The 27511-nt window shown below is 35.9% G+C and overlaps 1 protein-coding gene across 1 annotated transcript; it reads right to left on the bottom strand.

Annotated features, from left to right (window-relative positions):
- Positions 1 to 284: 284 nt before the first annotated feature.
- On the bottom strand, positions 285 to 24849 carry tgm2b (transglutaminase 2b). The gene is made up of 13 exons (XM_048200141.1): positions 24739 to 24849; positions 21005 to 21184; positions 13352 to 13570; positions 13086 to 13204; positions 11788 to 11916; positions 10480 to 10660; positions 5790 to 5925; positions 5505 to 5608; positions 3488 to 3727; positions 3123 to 3398; positions 2766 to 2926; positions 2522 to 2658; positions 285 to 889 (listed from the first exon to the last, which is right to left on the bottom strand). Exons 1-13 carry the CDS (start codon positions 24740 to 24742, stop codon positions 739 to 741), a joined length of 2037 nt encoding a protein of 678 aa, XP_048056098.1. The 5' UTR covers positions 24743 to 24849; the 3' UTR covers positions 285 to 738.
- Positions 24850 to 27511: the final 2662 nt, after the last annotated feature.

Genomic DNA, 27511 nt, shown 5'->3' with positions numbered 1-27511 from the left:
TGCAGATGGAGCAATAATAACTGACATGATCCATGATATCATGATATTTTTTGTGATATTTGTAAATTGTCTTTCTAAATGTTTCGTTAGCATGTTGCTAATGTACTGTTAAATGTGGTTAAAGTTACCATTGTTTATTACTGTATTCACGGAGGCAAGAGCCGTTGTTATTTTCATTATTAAACACTTGCAGTCTGTATAATTCATAAACACAAATTTTCAAGAATTCACATTTGATTCTTCTTATGATATGAGCCTTTTATATGATAAAAAAACACTCTATCCAAGATTATAGCATATTTGTTTAATGAAAAAGCCACTGCTGAATATAAAAAAATATATCTGAAACAAAAACATGAAGATGCATACAGTAAAATGTTTACTCTCTCTAAAAATCTCACTTGCACATAGCCGTCTCTTCAATACATCATTTTCATTATTTATTTATTTATTTTTATTTTTAACAGCATAATATTTCCCACAATGCAATGTGGCTCCAAACAAATCCAGGGATGTGAATGTTTCCGTTTCCTAGAAATTAAAAGATATATGCATACTGTTTACTCTGCTTAAAAACATGCTGTGCATGTGTACTATTTACTACTATACTGTAGAAGCCAAAAACGTAGTGTGATGGCTTGGCTTTTCACATTCTTAGAAATATACAGTATATAAAAGATATGACAAGTACATGGAAAATAGATGATTTCACATTCCATTTTTCACCAGCAAAGACTCTCATTTTCCGATGATAACATTCCTGTATCCTCTAACGTGGCCCAGCTTGTCACTGTCAAAATCCACCACGAGTTTGCGCAGGCCGGACTGAGTGGGAGTGAAGTAGATTTTAACTTTGGCCTCCTGCCCAGGTTCGATGGTTGACTCCAGTCTGAGACGAATAAATATTTACATGTTAGAAATCTCACAGATTAGGTTCTTTTCATGTTTCTAGTCTGAATAGTGTTTATTCTAATATAAACTATTAGACACTTGCAAAGAGCAGTGTGTGGCATATCCTCACTTCAGTCGGTACTAAAAGTCTGAGACCACTTTGAAAATCTGGGATTTGGGGAGTTTTGAAAAAAGTTAAACAGAACAGCTGAGATGCAATGTGATGATAATGTCTGATAGTGAATTATTCCGTCACATGATTTGTTGAGGCATTGAAGACATTTTTAATGCACATCTACAAATTTATTAGTTGTGTTTTTTCATTGTGGTTTATGCACATCTTCTTGCTAAATAAAATATCTTCCATCACAAGCGAGCATACAAGTTTATGGGTAGCACTTATAAGAGGAACATAAACATCCTGTTCCTCATATACACACTGTAAAAAACGATTTTTGAAGTCGTAACTAAAACAAAGACGGAGTATGTTTTACTTAAGAAAATGTGATTTCAGTCTTTCTACTTCAAAATGTCATGTTTAGTTCAGTGTGTTACTTGTCATTTCCTTGTAATTATTTGTAAAATTTACAAGCAATTTCTAAGTGAATATCATTTCTACACCAAATTTTTCTATCAATTATTACAATCAGTGTATAATTAGTAGGTCTCTGAACCACCCATGTAGTTACCCTAAATTACTCAGTAGGTTCTTGGGTAAGTACACTGTAAGTGTATGTGAAGTTTGTCCATTTTGTGACCTGCATTTGCATCTTGGTGCTTCCATACAGCATTTTTTCATCTGATAACCTAAAATGTGCATAAAATATGTGGATGGAAGGCTTAGGCTAGTGACTTGTGTATATCACACACAAACAATCTTTTAAAGTGCCCCTATTATGCTAATTTAAAGGTTCCTTGTTTTGTTCTACAGTCTCCTACAATAGGTTTACATGCATCCAGGGTCAAAAAACACTTTAATTTTCTCATAATATCCATTGCAGAATCAGCTCTTTTTAACAGTGTTTGAAACAGTTTGTTCCAAGATTCAGTCTCTCTAAGCCCCTCCTTTCTGAGAGTCTGCTCTGCTCTGATTGGTCAGATGGCCCAGTCTGTTGTGATTGGTCGACCGCTTACAGCACGGTGTCGGAAACCAAACACCCAGTAGCATATCTGAATTTCAGCTCTATCAATCTGATCAAAGTGGATTTGCTTAGGCAGCAGAAAACGGCGTCTTCTCGACATGAACAACACAAACTAAACTCTTCCAGTCTCTGCTACAGCTGCACTGTTTGAGGGCGGGGCAAAGCAGATGCTGTTCGCCAGCAACCAATGAAGAGCTGGCATTATGCAAATTAGTTACAAACCTATGTAGGTTCAACAGCAAGTAAGATTGAAATTACTGACGACTCACTTCTTTCTTTTGGAAGACAATAACTCCATTTATCTGCACTTTGATCTTTGAAACTTTGCAGACCTTTTACATTCTCAAACAGCTTTATTACATACTACACGAAAGGTTATATCTAAAAAAAGCATAATAGGAGCACTTTAAAACTCTGCAATGTGTATGTAACTATAGTCTCTCTCTGTTGTATTTTCTCATTCTACTAAAGACAGTTTGTGTTCTTACTTCTCCGTGATACTGCTGCCGCCCGTGAGGTTGGCGCCCTCTATGGTGAAGCAGCAACCTTGTAAGGGTTGTGGCAGCGGGTTCTGTAAGGTGACCTCTGCCGCCAGCTTACGGTTCTCCTTGGGTTCTCCCAGAATCTAGAACGACACATACATCAGCATGCATCTAATAGCTTGTGCAGGACTGGTGTTGTCATGTCCACTTGTGATCAAGGTGAATGTGGCTGTGGTGAATGTGGTCATACCCTGATTTTGATCTCGGGGTCGTCCAGCACAATATCACGCATGGCCATGACGGCTTCCTTGGTGCCATAGTCAATCAGCAGAGCGCCCAGACGGATGAGATTGTCCTCCGTTAGATTATTGCAGTATTTATTGTAGTTCAGCCTCAGAGGAACCTTCCTCTCTGGAACAAACACACAACACAGTGAAGACACATACTACATTGCAAAATAATTGAAGAATAATTAAATAATATTAAATGGAAAGTCAGTATTAATTCAGGTGAATATTATATACATTCAATATTGCTTAGGGAGATGCATTTAGCTTTGCATACTGAATCACACAGCTGTGCCCTAATGAATATGCATGCCGCCCACCTCCTCCAGGTGCCAGTTCCACATTGAGCAGATCTTTAAAGCCGCACTCTCGGCCGACGACTCCGCTATAAGACACGGCACGGGACGCAAACACCAGACGGCACTTCTTATCCTCTTCTGTGTTATTCGTCACAATCGCAAACACATCAAAGTCGCAGCCCTTCCTGATCCCCGTCGACAGCTTGATGGTGATGTGCAGCCCATTGTTTGCTTGCTGCTGTTGCAACTTGTTCTGGTGGTTTGCTTTCTCAAAAACCTGCCTTTCCTCTACAGAACCTGGAAGAGGTTATTGCAAAATAAGCCTCCTTATTTAGCATATTATTTTGTGATATTAAAAGGAAGTGCACTTGTTTGTTTATTCCTACCTTCAGGATATTTGTACAGGTGCGTGATGTCCTCTCTCTCATCTCGGCCTACGCTCTTGGTGCTGATCTTCTGTCCCACTTTTTGGTCATTCACGATTTTTCTTGTGCTCCCATCTTTATACTTCAGGAAATACACTAAGTCTGCATTCACCTCCGCAAACACAAACGGAGCGTCATATTTTAAGGTGAGCTCTCCTTCTTTTATTGCCCGCACAGGAACCGGCCCACAGCAGAACACACCTGAGAGAAAATAGCAATAGTATCTCTTCACAAGACTATAGGATTGCTTGATAAGACAGATAAGACACCCTTATGATATTTTTGGATTCTATAATATATATATATAATCACATGTATATATAACATCCAAAAATGTCATCATATATATATATATATATATAGAGAGAGAGAGAGAGAGAGAGAGAGAGAGAGAGAGAGAGAATTCATTCTTTATAAATCTCTCCAACAGTGTAGCATTAGCCGTTAGCCACTGAGCACTATCAAACTCATTCAAAATCAAATGTAAACATCCAAATAAACACTGTACTTACGCGATTAGACATGCAGCATGACGAACACTTTGTAAAGATCCATTTTGAGGGTTATATTAGCTGTTTGAACTTTTTTAATGTTGTTTAAGGCAAGCGCGAGCTCTGTGGGCGTGGAGCACGAGATTTAAAGGGCCACACACCCTGAATCGGCTCATTTCTAATTATGTCCCGAAATAGGCAGTTAAAAAAAATGCATTAAAAAAAATCTATGGGGTATTTTGAGCTGAAACTTCACAGACACATTCAGGGGACACCTTAGACTTATATTACATCTTTTAAAAAAAAGTTCTAGGGCACCTTTAAATCATACATTCCATTACAAAAAAGAAGTGCTATTAGTATACTTCTTTTAAACTTGAAATAAGAAATTATTCTTTAAGTATACTTTTTATGTACTTCTAATAATATGGCCTATACTTGTACTCAGTCTTTTTTTTGAGATATACCTAAATGTATAATTAAGTATTCTAAGTATACTTGGCTTGTAGTTGTGTTTACTCTGGATACTATTGGATTGAATAGCCTATTAAATACTTTTCACATAGTTTTACTGTCTTATAAACTTACATTGTTTGAAAATATTGATTTATAAAGAAAACTTACAAGTATACTTGCAGTATAAAACTACTAAACAATTGTTTACTGAGAGTATACTTATATACTTATTATACTATATATAGTATAGTGTACTTTTATAAACTAAAAAATGTGCTGTAAGTATTTAACCAAACTATACTGTAAATATACCTACAAGTTCACTTCTAGTTTGCAGTACAAGCGAAAAACGTAGTTGTAAACTAGTTGTGTACTCACAGTTTACTACTGTTACACTTAAAGTATACTTAAAAGTATACTTATATACATTAAAAAATGGGCCAATTTAAACCCAAGTGGTATTGAAATAGTACACTTAGTACCCTTTCAAGTATACTACTAGTACATTGATATAAGTATACTTACTAAATAAAGAACTTTACTTAAGTATACTTAATAAAGTTATATAAAAAAGTATACTTATTTTTGTAAGGATTTACTTGAGAAGCAAACAGACATAAGACATTACATTTGGTTTTCTGGAAAAAGTTTAAAAATTAAGTGAGTTTTTGCTTAAAACAAGAACAAATATCTGCTATTGGGTTAAGAAAAAATAAACTTAATTCAAAGTGAAAAATATTGTTTTCTTACCCCACTATTTTTTCTTGTTTTAAGCATAAATGCACATATTTTGACAAGTATTTCAGAAAACAAGAAAACTTAAGTCATTCTGCTTCTCAAAGAAATCAAGACAAAAATATTGAGTAAGAAAATCATGTTTTGCCGTGAAAAAATGTTCATTTTTGGAATGAGCAGTATTGGAATGAGCAGCATTGAACGTCACCATTAAATCAGTTTTGATTTAATGGTGACGTTAAGTTTGAGGATGTTTGATTTCCTGTGAGATAGAAAGAAGAGAGCCATCTACACACCTTCACTTTTCTCCTGTGGTGTCGGGTCACTCGCCTGCCAGCCGTCAAAACCCGGAGGGAGGTCGGGTCGGGTCATCCAACTCTCAACCCAGCAGTGGTAGTTCCTACAGCAGATAAACAGCTTTGAATGTGCAATACAATGACATTTACACATTTTAAGTGTCCAAATGTGTGCTTTTTAACCAAATTTTTGAGGTTTTATATTTATAGACTGTAGATTTTGACTGACAAATCATGTTCTGCATGTTTAATTATAAGTATTTTAAAAGAAGTTGTTCTTCATACCATATCATATCTCTGGTGCTGCTGTCTGTTTCACCTTTCTCGTTGACATAACGCTCAATCACAAGGTTGCTGTTGGTATCATGAGCAGAATAGTAGTTTGTTACCACCCTGCATGGGATTCCCAGAGCGCGAGACACTGAGGACAAACACAAGAACCTGCTTCATCTGTCTGCATGTCTCTGTTCCTCAGTTCTCTTGGTTTATACAGCACAATGCAAAGTTTCTCGGGGGGACGCAAACATTTTGCAAACAAACGTATAGTTTTTCGGTGGAATGTAAACATTTTGCAAACAAATGCAAAGTTTCTCAGGGAAACATAAACATTTTGAGAGTGAACATAAAGTTTCTTGAATGTAAACATTTTGCAAGTGAACAAAGTTTCTTGGGGGAATGTAAAGTTTCTCGGGGAATGCAAACATTTTGCAAACAAATGCAAAGTTTCTTTGGGGAATTCAAACCCTTTGTGAACGAATGCAAAGTTTCTTTGGGGAATGCAAACATTTTGTGAATGAACGCAAAGGTTCTTAGGGGAACGCAAACATTTTGCAAATAAAAACGCAAAATTTCTTTGGGGAACACAAACACTGTGAACAAATGCAAAGTTTCTTTGGAGAAAGCAAACATTTTGTGAACGAACACAAAGTTTCTCAGGGGAACGCAAACTTTTTGCGAATAAAAATGCAAAATTTCTAAGGGGAACGCAAACATTTTGTGAACGAATTTAAAGTTTTTTTGGGGAACGCAAACATTTTGCAAATAAAAACGCAGAATTTCTTTGGGGAACACAAACACTGTGAACAAATGCAAAGTTTCTTTGGAGAAAGCAAACATTTTGTGAAAGTATACAAAGTTTCTCAGGGGAACGCAAACTTTTTGCGAATAAAAATGCAAATTTCTAAGGGAATGCAAACATTTTGTGAACGAATTTAAAGTTTTTTTGGGGAACGCAAACATTTTGCAAATAAAAACGCAGAATTTCTTTGGGGAACACAAACACTTTGTGAACGAATGCAAAGTTTCTTTGGGGAACGCGAACATTTTGTGAACGAATGCAAAGTTTCTAAGGGGAACGCAAACATTTTGTGAAAGAATTTAAAGTTTCTTTGGGGAACGCAAACATTTTGCAAATAAAAACGCAGAATTTCTTTGGGGAACACAAACACTTTGTGAACGAATGCAAAGTTTCTTTGGGGAACGCAAACATTTTGTGAACGAATGCAAAGTTTCTAAGGGGAACCCAAACATTTTGTGAACGAATGCAAAGTTTCTAAGGGGAACGCAAACATTTTGTGAAAGAATTTAAAGTTTCTTTGGGGAACGCAAACATTTTGCAAATAAAAACGCAGAATTTCTTTGGGGAACACAAACACTTTGTGAACGAATGCAAAGTTTCTTTGGGGAACGCAAACATTTTGTGAACGAATGCAAAGTTTCTAAGGGGAACCCAAACATTTTGTGAACGAATGCAAAGTTTCTAAGGGGAACGCAAACATTTTGTGAACGAATGCAAAGTTTCTAAGGGGAACGCAAACATTTTGTGAAAGAATTTAAAGTTTCTTTGGGGAACGCAAACATTTTGCAAATAAAAACGCAGAATTTCTTTGGGAACACAAACACTTTGTGAACGAATGCAAAGTTTCTTTGGGGAACGCAAACATTTTGTGAACGAATGCAAAGTTTTTTTGGGGAACGCAAACATTTTGTGAACGAATGCAAAATTTCTTTGGGGAATGCAAACACTGAACAAATGCAAAGTTTCTTTGGGGAAAGCAATCACTTTGTAAACGAATGCAAAATTTCTTTGGGGAATGCAAACATTTTGTGAACGAATGCAAAGTTTCTAAGGGGAACGCAAACATTTTGTGAAAGAATTTAAAGTTTCTTTGGGGAACGCAAACATTTTGCAAATAAAAACGCAGAATTTCTTTGGGGAACACAAACACTTTGTGAACGAATGCAAAGTTTCTTTGGGGAACGCAAACATTTTGTGAACGAATGCAAAGTTTTTTTGGGGAACGCAAACATTTTGTGAACGAATGCAAAATTTCTTTGGGGAATGCAAACACTGAACAAATGCAAAGTTTCTTTGGGGAAAGCAATCACTTTGTAAACGAATGCAAAATTTCTTTGGGGAATGTAAACACTGAATGAATGCAACGTTTCTTTGGGGAAAGCAATCACTTGGTGAACGAATGCAAAGTTTCTTTGGGGAACAAACATTTTGTGAACGAATTTAAAGTTTCTTTGGGGAACGCAAACATTTTGCAAATAAAAACGCAAAATTTCTTTGGGGAACAAACACTTTGTGAACGAATGCAAAGTTTTTTGAGGAACGCAAACATTTTGTGAATGAATGCAAAGTTTCTTTGGGGAATGCAAACATTTTGTGAACGAATGCAAAGTTTCTAAGGGGAACGCAAATATTTTGCAAATAAAAATGCAAAATTTCTTTGGGGAAAGCAATCACTTTGTGAACGAATGAAAAGTTTCTTTGGGGAATGCAAACATTTTGTGAATGAATGCAAAGTTTCTTAGGGGAATGCAAACATTTTGCAAAAAAAACCTGCAAAATTTCTTTGGGGAACACAAACACTGTGAACGAATGCAAAGTTTCTTTGGAGAAAGCAAACATTTTGTGAACGAACACAAAGTTTCTCAGGGGAACGCAAACTTTTTGCGAATAAAAATGCAAAATTTCTTTGGGGAATGCAAACATTTTGTGAACAAATGCAAAATTTCTTTGGGGAATGCAAACATTTTGTGAATGAACGCAAAGGTTCTTAGGGGAACGCAAACATTTTGCAAATAAAAACGCAAAATTTCTTTGGGGAACACAAACACTGTGAACAAATGCAAAGTTTCTTTGGGGAATGCAAACATTTTGAAAATAGAAACGCAAAATTTCTTTGGGGAACACAAACACTTTGTGAATGAATACAAAGTTTATCTGGGGAATGCAAACAATTTGTGAACGAATGCAAAGTTTTTTGGGGAACGCAAACATTTTGTGAATGAATGCAAAGTTTCTTTGGGGAATGCAAACATTTTGTGAATGAACGCAAAGGTTCTTAGGGGAACGCAAACATTTTGCAAATAAAAACGCAAAATTTCTTTGGGGAACACAAACACTGTGAACAAATGCAAAGTTTCTTTGGGGAATGCAAACATTTTGAAAATAGAAACGCAAAATTTCTTTGGGGAACACAAACACTTTGTGAACGAATACAAAGTTTATCTGGGGAATGCAAACAATTTGTGAACGAATGCAAAGTTTTTTGGGGAACGCAAACATTTTGTGAATGAATGCAAAGTTTCTTTGGGGAATGCAAACATTTTGTGAATGAACGCAAAGGTTCTTAGGGGAACGCAAACATTTTGCAAATAAAAACGCAAAATTTCTTTGGGGAACACAAACACTGTGAACAAATGCAAAGTTTCTTTGGAGAAAGCAAACATTTTGTGAACGAACACAAAGTTTCTCAGGGGAACGCAAACTTTTTGCGAATAAAAATGCAAAATTTCTAAGGGGAACGCAAACATTTTGTGAACGAATTTAAAGTTTTTTTGGGGAACGCAAACATTTTGTGAATGAATGCAAAGTTTCTTTGGGGAATGCAAACATTTTGTGAATGAACGCAAAGGTTCTTAGGGGAACGCAAACATTTTGCAAATAAAAATGCAAAATTTCTTTGGGGAACACAAACACTGTGAACAAATGCAAAGTTTCTTTGGAGAAAGCAAACATTTTGTGAACGAACACAAAGTTTCTCAGGGGAACGCAAACTTTTTGCGAATAAAAATGCAAAATTTCTAAGGGGAACGCAAACATTTTGTGAACGAATTTAAAGTTTTTTTGGGGAACGCAAACATTTTGCAAATAAAAATGCAGAATTTCTTTGGGGAACACAAACACTTTGTGAACGAATGCAAAGTTTCTTTGGGGAACGCAAACATTTTGTGAACGAATGCAAAGTTTCTAAGGGGAACGCAAACATTTTGTGAACGAATGCAAAGTTTCTAAGGGGAACGCAAACATTTTGTGAAAGAATTTAAAGTTTCTTTGGGGAACGCAAACATTTTGCAAATAAAAACGCAGAATTTCTTTGGGGAACACAAACACTTTGTGAACGAATGCAAAGTTTCTTTGGGGAACGCAAACATTTTGTGAAACGAATGCAAAGTTTTTTTGGGGAACGCAAACATTTTGTGAACGAATGCAAAATTTCTTTGGGGAATGCAAACACTGAACAAATGCAAAGTTTCTTTGGGGAAAGCAATCACTTTGTAAACGAATGCAAAATTTCTTTGGGGAATGTAAACACTGAATGAATGCAACGTTTCTTTGGGGAAAGCAATCACTTGGTGAACGAATGCAAAGTTTCTTTGGGGAACACAAACATTTTGTGAACGAATTTAAAGTTTCTTTGGGGAACGCAAACATTTTGCAAATAAAAATGCAAAATTTCTTTGGGGAATGCAAACATTTTGTGAACGAATGCAAAATTTCTTTGGGGAATGCAAACATTTTGTGAACGAATGCAAAGTTTCTTTCATTTTTCCTCCAATCTAATTTTTTTCCTGCGCCATGTCCCTTTAGGGGCTCTGTAGGTTACAGTGGGTAACCAGTGTTTTTCCAGTTGTGACCACCCAATTGAGAAGCATTATGTCATCTAATAGGATTATTTAATACCTGTACAGGCGAGGGCTGCAAAGACCCAGCACTGTCCATAGCGCACCGGCATACAGGAAGTGCTGTTCCATGTCTTCAGGATCTGAACACTTCCCCTCCAGGACATGGGGCTCACGCCACCGTCAAACGTGTCTTTCCAGCAGCCCTCCAGGACCCCATCATCCCTGTCATTGCTGTTAATCTGGGGAGAAAAAAAAAAAAAATCACAATAATACATCAACTGCCTTGTAATTTATAGAAAATCACATGAAACGAATGTGGGTGAATAATAATTTTATCACGGAAAAACTTTTATAATTGTATAATTTTGAGCTGCCTACCTCGATATCATTTATAAAATTATAAAATATAATAATTCTAAAGCAGCAAAGAATCATTCTAATATGATGATTTGCTGCTCAAGAAATTATATTATGGGTAAAAAATATTAATAAATGTAATAAATTTATATGTAAAAAATATTTTGCGATCTCTCGCAAATGTTTTGCATTCCCCCAAGAAACTGCGCACTCTCGCAAACCTTTTTGATTGTTTGCGAGCGAACAAAGTGTCTCAGGGAACGCAAAAAAACAAACAAAAAAAAAACACTGATATCCCATCTCATATTTTTTCCATCACCTTTAGGGGCTCAAAAAACAAAACAAAACAAAACAAAACAAAAAAAAAAACAGTTGTGCTGCTTCATATTTTTGTGGAAACTGGGATACTTAAAGCTGAAGTCTGTAACTTTTTTTGGTTAAAAATTGTCCAAAATCATCAGGCTACATTGGCTAATCAGTTTTATGACGTTAGGATGCTGCTGGTAGCGGCACATTTGTAGCCTCTTCCCACAGCAGCTGAAATAATTAAACTTGTCATTTTGATGGCAGATTGTAATCCAGAAAGATCCAAATGACAATCATCAGTGACAACTGGAGATTTACCCGTAGTCAAAAGGCAAAAGACTTTGGACTGTGGAGTGGCTACAGGAATTGAAATCTACAAGTAACGCTAATATACACTAAATACACAGTCACGCAATGCTGTTAACATTAACAATTTGAGAACAATATAACAGAAATAATAATTTGCAGGGTTTGGCATGATCCGAGCTAAGCGATCGTTAGATTTAATCATCATTGGCAGTGCAATTTATTGTAGGCCTGATGCTTTTTTCCTCAGTTGGTCAGAACAAAAGTGGCAGAAATGTACTTACTTGTTCAGATGATATTTTCCAGTGAAAATAAATTTAATAAAAATGGACCTGATTAATAAAAACAGGTCCATCTAATTAAAAATGTACTATTTTTCATGTTTATGTGTACTGACCATAGCACTGAGCACTCGTGTGACATAAATGACGTTTCTTCGTCCAGAACAGTCCTTCCCAGGGTTCCTTTTGTGTTTAGGGTTCATGTCAAGGATTCTGAGACAAGTGTCCAGTATGCCCTCCTCAAACTACAGGACAAATCGCAACAGAGACACAATTAAGATGTGCAAATAATGCACTCTTGCACACTTTGCTTTACTAAAACAATTCTTTTTTTCTCCTAAAATGCCTGTAGGAAAGAAAAATCTGAGATCCAGTAAGCAATTAGATTAAATGGAGAGCACATTCTGAAACTCCTGCTTCTCAGATGTTTTGCCTGAGGAAAAGACATACGTAATCACACATGTGTCTCTGCTAGATTTTCAACAATATCAATATTTTTTAGCTAAAATAAAAAAAATAAAAATAAAAAGTTAAATAAAATAGAAATAAATGTTAATAGAAATAAAATAAAACATAAAAACCTTAAACTTTTTTTTTTTATTTCTGTTAGTTTTGAAAATTTGCAATCTTCCTTTAATTTAAGTTGAAGTACTAATACTACTAAAACTGAAATAAAAATTCTATAAATAGACATTTTAAAAAACTAATAAAATGAGAGAAACACACAACAAAAAACTTTAAAATGAAAATGAAAACCTACAATAAAATGATTTATTTAAAATAGTAATAAATATTATGACAGTATAGATATAATAAACAGAACTAAATTCAGAACTACTAAAATTACTAAAATAAATAAAAATTTAACAGACATATTAAATAAAACTAATAAAAATGACAAAAACAAAACAGAAAATTTTTACTAAAATGAAATTGAAAACAAAACAAAAACTAATTCAAAATATTAATAAATATTATGACGGTATAGAAATAATAAACAGAACTAATTTTAGAAGTACTAAAATGACTAAAACTGAAATAAAAATAAATAGACATAATTTTAACAGACATATTAAACAGACATATAAAACTAATAAAAATGACAAAAACACAACAGAAAACTTTAACTAAAATGAAAATGAAAAAACAAAATAAAAAACAAAAACTAATTCAAAATATTAATAAATATTATGACAGTACTGGAATACTAAAATTATTTCTTGTCAACATTTGTGTGATTCACACGTGAAATGTCTCTCACCAACCCTCGATTTTTTCTTATGTCTCTGCTGTTGTTTGTTAAAATGGTCTTTTGAGCAGAGCTCACTTGGTAGTGATTTTTAGGAGGTGAGATCACCGTATCGAGCACAGCTAGATTGTGATCACATGTAATTGTGCGCATGTTTGTTGGTACCTGTCCAAAGTACCAGGCTAACGGGATGGGGTAATTGGCATCGCCCCTGAAGATGATGCCATCCTGGGACAAAACATACTCCGCCAGTTTCTCTTCGCTGTCTATGTACACCACATCTCCTGTAAGTCAGATGATGGGTTAAGACAGCACAGAGATCTTATTCATCTGTCTGTGGCAGCAGTTAATATAAGGAACAGGATATCTGTATCTATAACCTTAAGGCGTGTGTGGAAGTGGAACACCCAAACGCATCTGTTTTTACTTACTCGGACACCAGGGATTGAACAGCAGTATGAACTCAAACTGGATGCGCCCATCTAGAGTCAGGACGTACCGGCCGATGGGAGCATCAGGCGCGGCACAGACAGAAAGACAGACAGTGTCGCAGGGCGGACTGGTCACTGCAGCGCTCCAACACGTGCTGTCGATCTCATCGCTGAGGCCGAAGACGGCCCTGGTGCCGTACTGCTCCACAGGCTGAGGGCCTATCAAACAATAAGAACCAGATATATTACTGACCAATCCTTGGAAATGCCATTTTCTCAGACAAATGTTTGCTCTTTTCTTTCCACAGAACTTTAGTTATTGATCTGAACTGAATCAACACAGAACTGACTTCTTTAGAGCTGCTTTTTAATTTAACTATGTTTGCATCATCAATATTTTTCTGTTTGAAACAATCTGTATTGTATTAAACACTCTAGAAATAAAGGTAACTTGACTTGCCTTTTCTAATGTAAGTTTAAGGAAGATCTACGTGTTTAGATAGTTTCAAATGCAATTTTATCGAAATTCCCCACAAAAATATTAAATGCTGTTGCCCGGTTACTTATAAACTTTAAAAATGGCCACGGAAGATATACATATTTTATTTATTTTTTTAATAAATATTGAGAAGATTAAATTTATAATGTTACAAAAGATTTCTTTTTCAAATAAAGGCTGTTCTTTTTAACTTTTTGTACATCAAAGAATCCTGAAATTAAAAAAAGTATCACAATTTCCACAAAAATCTGAAGCAGCACAACTGTTTTCAACATTGATAATAATCAGAAATGTTTCTTGAGAAGCAAATCAGCATATTAAAATAATTTCTGAAGGATCATGTGACACTGAAGACTGGAGTAATGATGCTGAAAATTCAACTTTGATCACAGGAATAAATTACATTTTAACATATATTCACATAGAAAACAGTTCTTTTAAATTGCAATAATATTTCACATTTTGTACTGTGTTTTTACTGTATTTTTGATCAAATAAATGCAGCCTTGAGTGTTATTCATTCAGCATTGCATGTGTCCTTCAAGGACAAATCACTCCCAGAAGATAAAGTTATCAAATTAATCTATTTGATGGTATTTGTATTTATTTATTTATAAAGCACTTTCCAAGCTACTCTGTAGCTAAAACAGTGCTATACATTGTATGCAAAATCAATGATTAAAATACAATAAATCAAACAAGCAACACAACACAACACATCACATCATCATTAATAATAGTCATCATCAATAATAAATACTCCTGTGTAAAGTTAAAACACCAGAGAAAGCAGATGTAATTTTAAACGGCTCTTGAAGATACCTAGTGTAGGGGACGATCAAACTTCGAAGGGAAGCTTATTCCATAGTCTTGGACCAGTGACAGCAAAAGTGCGGTCTCCCTTAGTTTTAAGACGTACTCTTGGGATCACTAATAAAAGTTTATTTGAGGATCTCAGCATTAAATTTGATTTATATGGCTTAATGAGCTCCACCAAATATTCTGGCGCCATTCCATGTAACGCCTTAAAGACATACGTCAAGACCTTAATTTGGATCCTGTAATACACTGGTAACCAGCCTAATGAGGACAACAGCGAAGTAACATGATCAGTCTTCTTAGCCTTCATAAGCATTCTAGCCGCGGCATTTTGTACAAGTTGGAGACGTGCAACATAAGTCTGACAGGTTCCAGAATAAATAACATTACAATAATCTAGCCGGGAGAAGATAAAAGCACGTTCGTTCAACTGACCAAGATTATCTGCCATCCAGACTTCAACTTCATCCAAACATCTATGGAGTGTTGCACAGGAATCGGTACAATTAGGCTTTAAAGGTAAGTAGATCTGCGTATCATCCACATATAAGTGATAAGAGATACCATATTTTTTAAAATCATTCCCAATGGGAGCATATATATTAAAAACAAAATAGGGCCCAAAATGGACCCCTGGGGAACCCCACTAGTAAGATGTACTGGATGCGACCAGAAATAACCAAACTTCACTATAAAAGATCTTTGTTCTAAGTAAGAAGCAAACCATGAGTGAACCGTACCTTGTATTCCCACAAACTGCTTTAACCGGTTCAAGAGAATCAAATGATCAATGTTATCAAATGCTGCAGAGAGATCCAAAAGTATTAAAGCAGCATTGTTCCCTGCATCACTTATGAGCAACAGATCATTCACTACCCTTAAGAGTGCTGACTTAGTATTATGTCTACATCTAAAGCCTGATATTATGCTTAATTGTCTAAGGACTACTTTTTCTAAAATCTTGGATAAAATGGGAAGTTTTGATATAGGGCGATAATTTTTCAGGTTGTAGACATCCAGATTGTCTTTCTTAAAGGGCGGCTCGATAATAGCTTACTTTAGACATGGTGGTACAACCCCATTATAAAGACTACTATGAAAATACTCGGACTGATAATATCAACGGCATCCTTTAATATACGTCCAGGGACAGTGTCACTGGGACAGAATGAACGCTTCAAATGAAAAATAATATCATGAATTTCCAAGAGTGACACAGTTTCAAACTGACTAAACCAGAATCCTATTGTGTCCATTACACTCGATTTAGCGACAGGATTACCAATACTGGCTCTAATCCCATTAATTTTCTCCACATTAAAATTTGCAAATAAGTTGCATGTTGCTAATGAGGGAATCAAGGTTAATGGTGAATCTCAGCTAACAAAAATATGTTCTATGAATGTTCATTGTTCAACATTCATATTAAGTTATGAAAACGTTCTCTGAACGTTCAAAATGTTCTTGTGTTTTAAAATGTTTAAAAAATGTTTTTTCTTGCTTATGCAAATATTAAGGAAACATTCCATTCTTCAAACATTATGGGACCGTTACTTTTGAATGTTCTCTGAAAGTTCTGAAACAAGTTGTAACATTTTAAAATGGTAGATGAACATCCAACTAAAACATTCCAGAAAAAAAAAAAAAACATTCCATGAATGATGTATAATTAATGTTTTTGTGCTTTGTGTTTAGAGAACATTATTAAAGACCAGATAAGTTTGATTGAACGTTCTACTAACTTTACTGGACGAACATTTGAGGAAAACCCTGCCAGAGCCTTAGAGAAGTTTTGAGAATGTTCCCTGTTAGCTGGTGTCTTAAAAGTATCCTCTGAAAATGCAGCAGCTATAATGTTGCTGGTTTATAAAATGTTGCTTTAGGACAACCAGTGTGAAGAACTCTATAGGGATGCATTGTTGTTTCAGCCTTGCTCACTCTATGTAATTAGACCTCTCAGGGAGCCACAATAAAGTTCACATTGTTCTAAACTTAAAGATCTTAACAGATACAATCAAGAACGAGCATATTCATGCCAAAATTCCCCTTTCTTTTAATCCTAAATGGCAGTCAGGAATGTGTCTGCAGCTGTGGCATCAGTCTCTGAATTGAGAGTTTGACCTTGGGTTTAAAGGGCACACACTGGAATTCCATGTGCTCCTGTGAACTCGCTCCAGAGCTCTCAAGTGTGACTAACAGAAAAGAGATTACATTTCCCATAAGTGCAACAACATAACACAAACAACAGTATCGGCGAGGCTGATCTTTGTTGGGAAAAAATTAGGGGACTTTTAGTTTGTCTGGGTTTAAGAAAACAATTAATGCTAGTCTGATGTCCTCTTTAAAGTCACCTTGAAATCAATATTGACAATTCTTGTTTTTTTATGGAATATTGCAGTATTTATTATAAATAATTTAATTCATGTGCCTCGTAATCTTGAATCAGAATAACTTTCCCTCCCTCTTGCAGTGACATCTCTTCTCTGATGACGAGGGCGGGGCAACCTGTCACTCACAGGAGATCCACCAATAGCAAACCACAACCATCCAACCATCCAATCAATTCCCCATGGACAAAATCAAGCCCCGCCCTACATTTGTTCTTGTTCCAGAAGTCAGAAATATGTCATAGTAGGTAAGAAAAGACTAGCGCAACTTCCGATTCATGCCGACTTTAATATCACATAAATAAGATTTTTTCCCAAAGCAACCGTGACAAGAGACGTGTGACGATGCATTCTGATTGGTTTCTGCAGTATCATGATGGGTAGCCCCACCATCTATGAAATCTTCCACTGTACAATAAACAAATTATCTTTTGATCGACTGACTGTCACACCTGGTTTGGAGGTGTTACTGCATGCAAAATGCATGTTTGTGCTTATTAAACTTATTAAAACTAGATTTTTATATATTGGCTCATGCAACTAAGAAAGACAAAAAGAGACAGTGAACTGTTTTCTGAATATTCACCAAAACAATAGTTTTGTACTTGACACTAATGATAACTTCTAACGGATTTACACGGGCGATATCTTGTCACAGATTCCGTTAAACAAGCCAGATGGTATTGTTTTCTTGATGTTAGTGTTATCTGAGTCTTAGCAGAGCTTTTCCTGTCTGTACGCCAGCAGTTGCACACTGTTGCCGCCCTTTGTGTTGAGTAATGTCTTTATGTTATCTTTAGTTCCAGCATCTCCTCTCAGTTCTCACATGGCAGAATCTATAACATAGAAAATTTCAACAAGATCCCTGACAGTGTTAATCTTCATCCTCAACAGAACACAGTATTCTGGTAACTCATTGATCTTTAATAAAGAATGAACTTGATCTCTGTGGAAAATAAAACAATTGAACAATTGCTTCTGAAATTTCCTGCATAATATTGTAAGAGGATGTGGAAATAGGGAAGAATGGATTTTTATGACAAACAATAATGTTATAAACATTAGTGTCTTTTTCATATTGCTTTCTCAGCTATTTTATCAAAGCAATGACCCTGAGTGTTAAAGTGAGTTCAGAGTTAAATGAAAAGTTTTCAGAAATACTTAAAAATTGTGTTAATTCAGTTGACCTCCGACAAGACTGTCAACACTATTATTAAAGGTGCTAAAGAGGATGTTTTGTTTTATACATTTTTGCAATATTACTTGAAACTGTCTTTACTAACTGATAAAAGACTATTTATTAGGTGCACTGAAAGGAATTATATTAATATACATCATCTGTGCATGAGGTAGGGCCTTAAAAACATCAGCCAATCGTTTACGCGATCATCGCGTAAACGATTGGCCCTCTGGCTTGTCTATCACTGCCATGACGTTCCTTGTGAGAGACGCGCAGCTGCACGCTCCAGTAGCTTTCCACACTCCTCAGGCGCCGCATGCAATGTTTTTGTCAGGAGACAGAAGTAACAACTGCATATTATGAGTTACCTGCGGTGAGTCCGACATAATGAATCCACTAACACGACACAGCGAATGCCGGTGGTAAACACTCATGTTCCAATACTCGTGCATGAGTTTTGGGAGGCGTTCCCTCCAGTCCCGGCGCCATGGGCGGGCATTGGGGGGCCTGGCCCGCCCTGTGAGTCACTAGTGCCCGCCCTGGACGAGTCAACAACTCCACGTGCCACCAACCACCAGTCCTTGCTTTTTTTATCAATAGGCTACTGTCATCAAAAGTTATCGTTTTGTATCATAACTACTGGATAAAAATGTGTTTGATCTGATTTAAAAAAAAATAAAATAAAATAAAATAAAATAAACGGTTTGTAAATATTGAGCGCGGAAATGTTTGGTTGTGTGCTAAGCATAGTGCTGCCGCTTAATGTTTGCGGTCATTTTTTAAACAACTGCTGAACTATCTCGTGTGACAGTGTCTGAGGACAGCGTTTCTTTAATCAAAGACCACCAAAGTTGGCAGGAGAGATCAGCGAGGTAATGCTAGGCGAAAGCCCGAGTGTTGCTGTAAGACTGAGACATATCCAGCTGCAGACCCGCAGCACCACAGTTTCAGAACCGCAGCCGCAGAGACTGACATGCTTCTGCTGTGATATTTGTCTGAACTATTTTCGCTGCTAAAACAGAACAAAAACAGTCAATATTGCGTCTAAAATGTAAGTAAATTCATATAAATTACTTGTTTATAGAACTGCCATATGAAATCAGCATCACATTTTCAGTCGTGATGGTATTATTCGGCACTCTTGGTCGTGTGATGTTGCTTAACTGTATCATATGTCATAAATATAAAAACTTAAAAATTTAAATTTTTACTGCAGTATTCAGCCGCGGCTCATCTGGGTGGAGCATAGCCCAACAAAATATTCATCCAGACTGAAATAATGATATATTGTAAATGTGTCCAGCATTCTGCAACAAATATTTTTCAGATTTTCTAGTCGTAAAGTGAGCAGGGTATATTAAAATATAGCGCAAGGATTCGGCAGGCATGAATCATGATAAGCGGGGCAGCCTGTCTCAGAGCCCTCCCAGCTCTACAGCGCCCCACAAATTTCCAATGTAAACCTATGATGTAAACCTGTGGTGAAAAAGGAACTGCAGCACCCATTTGAACAGCCATTTGAGCAGATTTCTGGCTGCCCCGCTTACTTCCAAGTGGCGTTATGTCACGTAAACCTCGCTCCAGGTCAAGACAACATCAGTCCGTTTCACATATGTGTCTGTATCAGTCAGTAACTATTTGGCATGTCTGTTCTTCCTATGTGGAGTAGCGTATTAAATAAATGAGAGGATAAACCCTTTAGTTCATGTGAATAGCTTCTACATACAGTAGTTCTGTTGTGTTTGTTTTATGTTTTTCTGAGAATAGACATGACTTTTTTCTTCGCTGGAATTCCTACATACCTTGTAACATCCTAAAACAACATTTGTCATGCTGCGCTCATTTGTTTCGATTTCTCCTCGAGAGGCAGCGCGAGCGCCTCAACAGCCTACAAAAAACATTTTTGTTAGCGTCAGTACGTTACATCAGCCTATATATTATTATGCACTATCGATAATCTCGATATTATTATGCACTAAGCCACTTAGACTAAATGAATGCAGAATCATTATCGCATTTTGGTGACTCTCTAGTCATTTTTTGCTATTGGCGTTTTAATCAGGCCAGGCAAGTAAAATTCTCTTTCACTTGCCCCTTTAAAAAATCAACTTGTCCCGGGCAATGTCGAGCCCATGCGACGTGTGTTTAGTTCTTCCTTGATTTATTTTTTTTTGTCCATTTAATTCATAATTAATGTTATTATGCAATAAGGTCTATCTCATTTGTGCCCCCCTGAAAAAAATGTAATGCCCGTCCGTGAATTTGTGTCTGGCACCGGGTCTGGTTCCCTCGAATTGAGCTGTGAAGGAGGGGGGCTGTTCTTACGCATGCGCTCATTTAAAAAAACTCACTAACGGTCTTTGGTTTCTCAGTCGACGCAAAGATCCTCTTTAGCACCTTTAAGTACATAACGATTTTAAAATAATAGACTACCAAAACTTGTGTTTTTTATAGTTAAAAGGTGCTGTAAGTCATCCCTGGTAATAACAAAAAGCTTTAACTGGTCAAATGTGGTTAGCTTGTTAGTCACTACCCCGGCCAGGCTGGATGGGCTGGTCAGTTTTGATGGTTTTCGAGGTGTTTTGAGCATTTGTCCAGTGGTCATGCTTGCTGAACAGCTAAATCAGCTATGATAAGAAAACCACCTTAGGCTAGTTAGAAAGGATTTAAGGCAGATGTCCAAAGAAATGCCAGCAAACCTGATGTCAAAAATACACTCAAAATTCCTTTGCCTCTCTTAACACACTTTTGCGGTTCCACTGTATTACCTGTCTCTGCAGTGATGTGCAGCTGACTGGATCCAGGCTGGTAAGAGCCAGAGTTCAGATACAGGTTAATGGTGAAGGCCTGTCCTCGCCGTACGATCAACCGATCCGTGCCGTTCAGCTCCGTGTGGTGGTCCGTGTTATTGAACTCACACGCCAGATCCCAGGTGCCAATATCTAGAGCTGAATAAACAGATGATAAAGATCTTTATGGCTCTCCCTGCATTAACATGACCGCGAACATCGGTATACAAAATCCGGGACTTTATCGATGATAAATCAATCATTATACAAGTTTATACAAGTTTATGTCAGTCTGTGTATTAGTAGTGGGGATTTTACAGTGACACTTTCTGCAGGTTAAATTTGCAGATTAATCACGTTTAACATAAAGTTTGTGTATATGTGTGTGTGTGTTTATATATATATATATATTATATATATTTACAAAATGTTATGTTAGATGTGATTAATCAATTTGACAGCACACACACACTATATATATATATATATATATATATATATATAAAAACTTGTATAATGATATATATATATATATATATATATATATGTGTGTGTGTGTGTGTGTGTGTGTGTGTGTGTGTGTGTGTGTGTGTGTGTGTGTTAGCACTCCAATTATGCATGGCACTCTAAAGTTCTTCAAGAATACAAACCTTGTCGACCTTGAAACCTTGTTTCTGCAGTCATTTTCCAGATTTAGACTAAACTGCTTGACCTCCTGCTGACCATCATTTACGAGCATGCCATTCATAGCATTTAGAAGATAAGAGCACACATTCCCTGTTTGCTCTGTTTACTTTCAGCATATTTACTAGAGGAAGGTGAGGTTTGACAGCATTCACCCTTAAGGGTGAAAAAAAGCACAACAATCAAGCCATGATTCAGTGGATCCGAAAACCTTTCGTCTAATGTGATTGTACAGTGTTCTCAAGTGAACTTTTTGCACAATGCACAGATCAAGGAACACAATGACAAAGAGCCTCATTTATAAAATGTTGCTTAGAAACACTCCTACATTTGCTCTTACGATCATTTCTCAACTGTGCGTATGTGTAATTCATAGAATGCACAGAAAACGCACAAATACGTTAATACATACATAAGCACATACATTAATTTAGAATGGCGAGCTGCAAGAATAGCTTAAATTTCCAAAAACCTACTGTACACTGACAAGGAAAAGTACATACGTCTGCTCAGACCCTCACGTGACGCTAAGCACTTTTCCACGTCAAAGACCGTTTTTTATAAATGTGAGCGTTGGCATGGATAAGATCAAATCAGTGTGTATGCACGCTTTATAAATGAGGCCTAAAATCTGGATCTGATCTGTGTGTTCCAGGTCTATTGAGACTGAAATGCACGGATCTTTCTAATAGGAGCATCTGGTGAGGAATGCACAGCTCATGTGAAGCTTGTGGTTTATGTTTAACAGATGCTGTCTTCAAGGACACTTGACTGAGACATGTCTGAACTGACTGACCTCTGACACTCAGTTCAAATCACCTCAATGTATTTCTCTTGCTTCATCCTTTCCTTAAGCTTTTTTTTTTTTTTTTTTTTTTTTTTTTACATTTTAACTTGATTACATTTTTATACGAAAATGTGAGACTCTTCACCACAGAAAACATTGAAGATTCTCAATCAATGTTTGTCCTTCTCTTGATATTCAGGTCTTGTTAAGATAAACTAACATTTTATGTCTCTAGATCTTTGGTTTCAGGATGCCTCCAAAATGTCATTAAAGGGTTAACTCATCCAAAAAGAAAATGTCTGTCATTAAGCACTCACCCTCATGTAGTTCCAAACCCGTAAGACCTTTGTTCATCTTCGGAACATCAAATTAAGATATTTTTGATGAAATCTGAGAGGGTTTTTTTATCCCCAATAGAAAGCAACATAATTACCATCATTCAAGGTCCAGAAAAGTAATAAAGTCATCGTTAAAATAGTCGACGGACCTTGAAAGACGGTAATTACATTGTTAAAAAAAAAACCTCTTGGATTTCATCAAAAACATCTTAACTTGTGTTCTGAAGATGAACAAAGGTCTTACGGGTTTGGAACAACATGAGTGAGCATAATTAATGACAATTAATCAATTTTTGGGTGAACTAACCCTTTAAATAGTGTTTAATTTGTGAATTGTTTGGGGGTGCAAATTATAATACAAAAATATTGTAATAATGAGATGGAATATCTTAGTAAAATTTCTGCAATTACATCATTATAATACGTTTTGCCTAAAATATTGATTGGTCTTTATTAAATATCTGGGTTACGTGATATTAATGGTAAGTTTGTGGAGTCTTTGTCTATATATCTGAAAGAAGACAGAAAGGTGAAGGCTCATCCAGCACATAGAGACTCATGGGAATGCGGATCAAGTTTCTCTCTTTAGAATGTTGTAAACTAACCCTGTGGGAGAAAATTAGTCTCAGACCAGACAGAAAGTGTTTGTGTGTTTAATGGGGTATGTGCGCAGTGGGGTGTTCTCTCTTGTTTTCTCTCAGTAAACCCTCTGTTGTAATCTTTACCACAGCTTTAATCCCAGTCTAAAGGGATGCCGCCTTCATCAGTGTGTGTGTGTGAGTCATTGCTGGCTTACACACCTCTGTTTATCATTCAGACTGATGCTGGTGGTATTCTGAGTGTATGTACTGAACTGTCTGCCAGGATAAACTAGCACAGGTTTTCTGGAAACGTACAGTGTCACTAAATATCTGCCTGCACATTTCAATGAACAAGCGATCGGATGAATAAACGGAATAACAAACAAGTGAAAGCAGATTTTGTTAGTAGGTATGGGAAATAATGAGTCTTTGACTCTCCTCCCTTATGAAATTCTTTGCTGTAATTTTCCATTTATGGTTCGGTCACTGGTGTACTATTTTAATCATAATGAGCCTTAGTAAATATTTTTAGTGGAGCACATGGTAAACAGCTGTCTGTACATCTAAAGACATATTGTTTGCTTGTCCTACAGAACCTCATTCACTGAGACGCTTCAACATCAGCACCGTTTACATACAACGGTGGAAACTACAGTACACAGCAAATAGGAAAGTAGTGTAGTTTATGACACCACACCCGGTACTCATGAAAACACCAAACTGTGAAACTACTAACACAGAGCAGAGATGTTTAAATGAATGTCTCCTCACTTTCTCAGCTTCATTAGGGGTGGAGATGAAGTACTACAGTAAATAAAACTGCTGAATTTAACATTTACGACAAATATGGTATGAAACGACTGTAAATAAATACAGTAGCTGCTGTAAACAAGTAAACAGCTTGTGAATCTCATCCTAGATAATGTATTTGACCCAATGAATGAATAAGTGAGTGAAGTGAGAATGAATGAAAGTACAAATGCATTTAAATCTATCAATAATCTAGGTAAGACACCACATGCACTGTAAACACCAGGTCACCTAAAATGGTGGTATAACATCTAACTAACTGGCTTTATTCAAATATTATTTAGTATGAAATAATTAATTTCCATTAAACTACTTTAAGTTGCACTTTAAAAGTTTTAAAGGTCAGATAGAATAAATTCATAGGGCAACTGCTGCACAATTTAACTTTTTATAGTGTGATGCAAAAAGAAATTCTTATAGACTCGATGTATGTGAGAAAAAATTAAAACCAACATTATAATAGCATATTAAAGTTTATAGCCTAAACATGAATAGAGTGTGAAACGCACTTACCCATGTTAATACTGTAATGTAGGCTAATGTTGCGGTGATCCAGGAGTGTCTGTGTTTTCAGTCAGTGACAGTCACTGTGAGCGCGCACTCGGACTCAGCGAGTCTTTATTGTCCGGAGCGACGCGTCAGAGGTTCACGCCCACGCGCGTGTAAAGAGCTCGCGGACAGTAACAGCTCACTCCTTCTGTGCACATGTGCTTGTCATATTTGTCTTAATGTACTGAATAAAATATGATTTTAAAATATCCATTTTATTTTTTATATAGCCTAATATTATTTTTATTTTATTTATATTTATTACATCAGTTTTAATAAAAATCACAATAAAGTTAATTTTAAATCATTTTTCTACATTGTTTTTAGAGGATGTTCGTTTTTTTCAAGAAAAAAACTACAAAGATTATATTAAGCAGTATTTCAGATGTTTCTTCAGTTTTTCCTTTTTGTAATTAGGATGCATTTCTCTGTCCTCTCCTCATTTTTCATCCTGCTAGTTTTCATCCTGCTAGACATGACTGTAATGAGAACACCCTCAAGCAGCAAAAACATCAGTAAGAATTAAGGAATGTGAAATCTTGAGATCATGAAGTTAAACCCACGTCACGCTAGACAGGTCAATTCTAGGCCTATTTCTGCTGTGGTTTTTACAGGATGTTGTGCAATCGAGTTGCTCTGTAATGCGATTATTTCACTTTAATTCAAAGTTTTTGAACTTGAATAAAGTAATTCAAAGTTTACAGAATAAGTTTAATCCCTTTTTGCTACTTGTGGTATCCAAACAGTCAATGTGATGATAATTATCTATGTTTGTGAGGATTTTCGGAATTTTTTTAATGTAAGACCTTAGATATGGTATTTTTAAAAAACGCTTCTCAGGTGAAAAAGACGTAGTAATAAATGTATTACAAATATACTTGAAATTCAAGTAGAATATTAATAATAATACATTTGTATTGCCAACATGCTAATTTGAAGTGCATTAAAAATATATTGAATTGTATTTTAATATATTTCAAAAAATATACTAGAAGTACTTTGGTAATAAATATATGGTTAATTACACTTTTAAGAAATATGCTAAACACAATCATACTTTTAATATATATCAAAAGAAGTACTGGTAAATATATGCTTAGTTACACTTTTAAAAAATATGCTAAACACAAGAATAATTTTAGTGAAGTTTTAGTGCATTTACAGAAAACATACTTATGTTACTCTTAAAGTATCCTATATTTTTTAAGTGTACTTTAAAGGTGCTTTAAGCGATCCTGGGTGGAGTAACTTCCTGTTGACGTTCGAAGTGTTGTCAAACAAAACAGAGGCTAGCTAGACCCTCCCTCCTCCTCCTCCTCCTCCTCCCCCTCCCCTCCGTGCTTCCTGAAACAGTCATGAACGCGCATTTAAAATCATTCTTGTCGGTTATTGGCTGGAGCGTGTTTATTATGTTTCGTAGTCCAGGCTGCACCAGTTTGTTTTTATTGCCGTTTTTGGAGCTTGTGGCGACTATAGAGACCTTGTTTTTTTACAGTGTGTTCAGGGGACAGGCAGCTAGCGGATAGTGAGGAGATGTTTGCTGTATGTGACAAAAAATGTTTTGGCCTAAAAACGCATGACATCACTTAGAGCACCTTTAAGAACATAGCAAAATGATTCAGCTTTTAGTGGGTTAACATGTACTTTATAACCATGCGTAAGCCTACTGCAATATATTTAAAATATTTATATATAAATTTTAAAATTTTCAAAAGAAAGATATTTTGAAAAACATTTACAATGTACCATCTTATAATGTATTATAAACATTTGTTAACTATTATTAAGCATTGCCACATTGTTCAGTTTTACATGTTTGGACTTGTAAAAGGTTATGCTACTTAAAAGTCCATTGTCCATTACATGATATGTTAATTGTAATAGGCTACTACTACTGAAATTCCCACAAGGATTTCAACATCATATTATTTGAAATGCATCATAAATCAATTTTCCAACGATGCTTTAAAAAATCCCTATAAATTTACTTGTGTTTAAATTTAAACAACACGTGTAACACGTGACGAAACCTGATTGGTTCCAATGCCGTTGAACAGTTCTGATTGGTTCTTATGATAATGAGCTCGCAGCCTCACACCTGAGAGAATCTTTTTACCAGATAAGCCACGCGTGCGTATGTGCCTTGAATGTGAACTGAATAATATATGATTACTTTGGTGATGTTTTTTTTTTTTTTCAATGAACTTTTTGAAATGAACATTTTGGTGAATTTTCTTTCATAGGAGGGATATAAATCTCTGAAATTATATTAAAATAAATCATCTTTTTAGTTGCTGTTTGCAAAAATAAAAAGCCTATTTTAAGTTGTTTCCTAGGTGGAAAGGGATGCTATGCATTTGCTAATAGATAACACATGGAAAAGGCCCACTGAAGTGTCTTGGAATGTGCAGCATAATGATGTAATTTCAACTGAAACAGGAAGACAGGGCGGGATATATTGAACAGCCCCGCCCCCTTTTTAAAAATAGCCAATAGCTTTTCATTTATATCACAGCTCGGCCAGAGCCGCTGAGCTCAGTAAAGCTTTGGTTTCCTTCTAATCTCTAACAATTTCTCCTATTAATTTCCTCTATATCGCTTTAAAAACAAGCATTCTGTGCAGAATTCAAATACGTTATGTGGTCTGCGCCGACTCGTGCATAGGATCCGCTCTGTGCTCTCATGTCTCTGGACCGGAGCAGACTTCTTGCGCTCCGGCTGTTCATGTGACACCTAA

Source organism: Megalobrama amblycephala, linkage group LG8, assembly GCF_018812025.1.
Source record: "Megalobrama amblycephala isolate DHTTF-2021 linkage group LG8, ASM1881202v1, whole genome shotgun sequence".
In the NCBI taxonomy this organism is placed as follows: domain Eukaryota; kingdom Metazoa; phylum Chordata; class Actinopteri; order Cypriniformes; family Xenocyprididae; genus Megalobrama; species Megalobrama amblycephala.
This window is presented reverse-complemented; position numbering and strand designations above follow the sequence as displayed.